The sequence below is a fragment of the Zingiber officinale genome, chromosome 1A (assembly GCF_018446385.1).
Source record: "Zingiber officinale cultivar Zhangliang chromosome 1A, Zo_v1.1, whole genome shotgun sequence".
NCBI classification, from domain to species: Eukaryota; Viridiplantae; Streptophyta; class Magnoliopsida; order Zingiberales; family Zingiberaceae; genus Zingiber; species Zingiber officinale.
The window spans coordinates 144,077,650-144,082,824 of NC_055987.1; the positions used below are offsets into that span (position 1 = coordinate 144,077,650).

The 5,175-nt window shown below is 47.8% G+C and overlaps 1 protein-coding gene across 1 annotated transcript; it reads left to right on the plus strand.

The window, feature by feature from the left end:
- The first annotated feature begins 2,843 nt into the window (after nt 1-2,843).
- On the plus strand, nt 2,844-3,659 carry LOC122037200 (ethylene-response factor C3-like). The gene has a single exon (XM_042596659.1). It carries the CDS (start codon nt 2,886-2,888, stop codon nt 3,486-3,488), a length of 603 nt encoding a protein of 200 aa, XP_042452593.1. The 5' UTR covers nt 2,844-2,885; the 3' UTR covers nt 3,489-3,659.
- Nucleotides 3,660-5,175: the final 1,516 nt, after the last annotated feature.

Below are 5,175 nucleotides of genomic sequence, written 5' to 3' on the forward strand. Positions count from 1 at the left end.
GATCATCCGGGTCGGTTGTCCCATTGTACTCGTCGATCGTCGGAGGCACGTAGTGCTTGGGCAGAGGGTCTTGCAGAATAGCCTCCGAAAATTGGCGATTGATCCGCTCGGGAGAGGCGTCCGCTCGGGGGGCTTTCCCTTTTCTGTTGTCTCGTCTCGGTATTTCATCCGAAGATGATCCCCGCTCTCGATTAGTTGCTACTGCTTCAGGAGTGCGGAAGAGAGTCCGATGGAATGGTACTGTCGCGGGTGGTGCTTCCGCTCGGCCACCAGACGCTGATGTTGCTTGTTGCTCCGGCCGCTCGGCTGTGGCTTTCTGTTTTTGCTCCACGAGCTTGGCGGCCCTTATCTCGATCAGAGCGTCGAGTTCCTCGTTTGAAAGCGTCACCATGTGTTGTCGTCCAGCCTCGTCCATTGTTCCCGTTCGGATGCAGGAGCGTTCCCACAGATAGCGCCAAATTGATCCTGTCCGAATCGTCGAACCAAAGGACGTTGGGCACGTGGCGCACTCCTAGTCGAGGGTGTAGGCCTCCGTCTGGTCGCACGAATCTCCGGCGAACCTGCAGAGAAGTCGGGCCGAGAAGGAGTTCCCGGCGGCGACCCTCCGACGCTCAAGTCAGGTAAGCAAACAGGAAAAGGTGGCTCCAAAGCTTGTAGAATGCGTCCCTCTGGCGAAGTAAGAGGCTCTTTATATAGAGCAGTGAAAGAACTAATGCACGTCCACCGAGGAGCATACGTGTCTGCAGCCCATACCTCGGTATGTACCTGTCAGAGAGCTTACCTGACACCATACTGCTACAGTTCAATCACGTATTCGATGGGACAACAGAACACCTTGTTGTCAGACCTAGAGTATGGCCTATCCATAGGACTTGACGGCTGTCAGAAGATGTTCCTATCCTTCATCCACCGCCCGGCCGGGATGTCCGTCCGGACAGCCGATGCGAAGAGCGTCGTCTGGACGGTTTTAATTCCCTGCGCCGGCCGGCCGGAGCGCCCATTATGTCCTGCCTTCTCTTAGGTCTTCCGCTCGGTCATTATTTACTATTTCATTGAGCGTCGGAACCCCGACCCCTGTCAGGGCGTCTTTCACTATCAGACGTTTACGGGCAGGCCGATCGGCCTGCCCTTTTTTCATGCGCCCGGTCGGCTCACCCTTCTTCGACGAATCACCTGGCCATTTGACCTCCACGTGGCGCTGACCCCTCGTTAGGAGGTCCCGGGCTCTTACCACCGGATCAGTTTAGAATTTAAGAAATATTAAAAAAACAAAGAAAATAAATTGAGCCGCTCAGATTTTATCCAAGCGCTTCAACACTATAAAAAAAATTGACAAAGATGCCCCCAATACATTGGAAGCGCCTCAAGTAGAGACACGCATGAGTCCGTAGGAAATGGTCTACAACATATCAATTCTTATATATCAAATTTGTTACTTTGCATACCTTCAGCTGTGGACTCGTCACCGTATCCATTGTTGATCGACACCAACCATACGCCTTCCCTACTTTTCCATCATAAGATGCTCACACCTTCCCCTCTTCCCGATCGCAAATTCTCGTCAGCCAATGCCTTCCCCAGTTCCCCTCTTCCCCATCATAAGCCTGCGGTGGCCAATGCCTTCTCCTCTAGCCATCACAAGTTCAAGTTGTCAACGTCTTCTCCTCTTCCGCATTCTCAAGATGTCATCCCCCTCCGCAAGCAGCCGACGTCATCCCGCTGACACCGCCGCTTCGCTGCCCAAAATAAGGATAAAATTGGAATAAATTTATTATGAGATCTCCTTCCCCTTCATAAACCCTGATATCCTGATTTAGAGGGTAAGAAATTTCATGGATTCCTGAACATATAAGGGAAAGACTTACCTAGGGATGACAATGGGACTGGGCGGGGATGAGTTTACCATTCCCATCTCGGTCCCCATCCCCGCTTCCATCTTTAAATTAATTTTATATTATTATTATTCTACTATTAATATTAATAATAATATTATTATTATTAAGGCGAGTTCATGGATGGGAACAATATCCCCATACTCATCTTGAACCCGTCTCATCTCCAAAAAAAATTCTCGAACTCGTCCCCATCCCCGAATAAATTCGGGGACTCCGTCCCTATTTCGAGTTTTTCTCGTAGGGCCCCGAATCCGCGGGGAAAATTATCATCCCTAGACTTACCTAAGGATGACAATGGGACGGGCGGGGACAGGTTTACCATCCTCATCTCTGTCTTCGAATTTCATTCCGCTCCCATCCCCGCTTTCATCTTCAAATTAATTTTTATATTAATATTAATTTTATTATTAATATTTTTAATAATAATAATAATAATATTATTATTATTATTATTTTCAAAATAAATTTAAAGATAGACACAATATTCTTATACCCACTCTGAATCGGTCTCATCCCAAAAAAAATTCTCCCAACTCATCCTATTATGGAATAAATCATGAATCTCATCCCTATTTCAAACTTTATAAGACCTCAAATTCATAAAACTCATAGAGAAAATTATCATTCCTGGACTTACCCTTCTCTCTCCTTCCCTTTCTGACCTCACTCCATTCCAAACATAAATAAATTCTCTCCTCCCCTTATTACCCTTCCCTTCTCTCCGCATATCTCCTCCCAAACAGAGTATAAGGCGTAGAAAATCATCTAAGAACAGAACAAAACATAGGTGAACTTGTGTCTGACGTGGCTGCCGTTGGGACTGGCTCGCGTGATCCCTTCCGTCACCTCCGAATCCTGTAGCGAAGCCACGCCAGACTCACCCCACCCCCATTTCCTCTCCGTTTCCTTTCCTTTTCTTTCGATTAGTTTGTATAAAAATAGGCGCGAGCCGCCACCGACTAATCGAGCACTCAATCGCAGCACAGCGATATGGATTCCTCCCTCGGCTTGGCCCTCCCTCTACCGTTCGACGAGAACGACCCGGACGAGATGCTCCTGCTCAGCATGCTCGGCGCCTTCTCCTCCTCCGCCACCTCGTCGGCAGGCGCTCGCTCGGCGTCGGGCAAAGACTCCGAGGAAGTCGAGTCGGCCGAGAAGGCGAAGCCGTACCGCGGCGTGCGGCGACGGCCGTGGGGCAAGTTCGCGGCTGAAATCAGGGACTCCACCCGGCGGGGCGCGCGCGTGTGGCTGGGGACGTTCGACACCGCCGAGGCCGCGGCGCTGGCCTACGACCAGGCCGCGTTCGCGCTGCGGGGGCCGAACGCGGTGCTCAACTTTCCCGTGGAGAGGGTCCGTGAGTCGCTGAGTGGCGGGCGGTGTGGCGGCGCGGAGGCTTTGGAGGAGGGCGTGTCGCCGGTGGTGGCGCTGAAGCGGAGGAACTCGTTGAGGAGGCCGAAGAGATCGGGAATCAAGAAGGTGAAAGCGAGAAGGGGGAAAGAGCTGGTGGAGTTGGAGGATCTCGGAGCAGAGTACTTAGAGGAGCTCTTGCGAACTGCAGATTGCGGTACCACCACCATGGAGCACTCCATTTAAGCTCATAATTAAGACGAAGAAGCGGGAGATTCTGTGAACTGCTTCGCCTTTTTTATAATCCCCGATGCTTATCGCTCAGTGTAAATTTTTTTCTCTATAAGATTCGAAAACCATATCCGAATCTCACTCAATGGAAGCTTTTGATCCTCGCTCACAGAGCATTCCTATTCATTTCCACGAATCCCCACCAATGTTTTACAATCACGATATAATATATCGCGTGCAAATATTTTCAAGTGGAAGTTTTCCCATATGGTTCTTCTCATGGTGCCTGATTCTTTCCGAAGATAGAAAATCGGAGATGTGAATATGACACTCCTATTGATCATCTGTAAACTCTATTAGAATCTGTAACAGAAATTATGTCAATGCCGAGTCAAGTAAGGGATCCCGGTGTTAATCATCCGACGCTCAAATCAGTCGCCGACGATGAATTATAAAGCGGAGCAACAAGAAGACTATAACGTGAACAATGAATATTGCATATCTTCACCGATTCTTGAATCTTCTTTATATAGAGCTCATGTACCGCACGCACACGCTTCCTAATGCAAACGCGCTTCTCAAAATTTCTCGGAAAAAACTTATCAGTAAAATGCTCTTCACATAGTACCTTAACGGGTCGAAAATATCTCTGAAGTGATAATGAAAACTTTCGTTGTACGATCTTATAGTTGTCCATACCCGGTGTCGACAACACCAACTCCCAAAAAGATATCACTGGATATCAGAAGGAGTGTACTGTTAGACTGAGCGGGTTGACCGCTTGGCCGAGATCTCGCCACTCTGGTGCCTCCACCGGTCGGCCAGAACTTCGCTATTTCTGCGTCTATGTCCGCTCGACCGAAGTTCCACTTTGTTACTGTCGAACTCTGCTGTCGGGTCGAACGGAATAGCCGCTTGGCCAAAATTGAACTTTGTTAGTCAAGCTCTGTTGTCTTGCCGAGTGGGGTAGTCGCTCGGCTCGACTTCTGCACCTCGTCTACTCCTTCGTTCGACGTCCAATAATTCATTGAGTGCCTATCGTTTGACTTCTCCCCGTGTCGAAGGAGGCGATGGATCGGGGCCTTCTCTCCTGATTAGAACATGTTTCATCCGATCGATCGATACTATCTGCATGTTGACGATTTTGACTGACATCTACCATAATCGCTAGGTGAGACTTTTCATCATCATCACATCAGTGCCTATTTCACTAACGCCGGAGTTTTCACATGCATTTTCATTGGTTTTACCTCCTGTAATTTTAATAATAACTTTATTTCACCACGGCTATTGAAGATCGTTTTCGCTTAATTTGTGTCGATGGATTTAGTTACATTTTATTTATGATGTCGATCGTACTGTCCAAGGGGGATGAATTCCCACGTTGTTAGCTTGGTTAGTAGAGAATCTCAACGAGATTTCCACAACTGATGCTTCCTAGAAACATCATCGCCTGCATCCAATCGTTGTCAGCTGGTCATATCGACCACCAGTCAATTCAAGAACTTATGTGTCAAAGAGTTTTGACAGTTTACTCTCTATTTTTAACCCTGAAAACTATCTTTCACCCCTTAATTTAAAGAAAAATAAAACATTTAAATTTAAGAAGATGAGTCAAGTTTTTCCACGTCTCTCGGCGGACTATTGCTTTGTAGATTTGTTTTTTTCGTCGCCCATTTTAAGTTAATTCTTGTTCCATTCA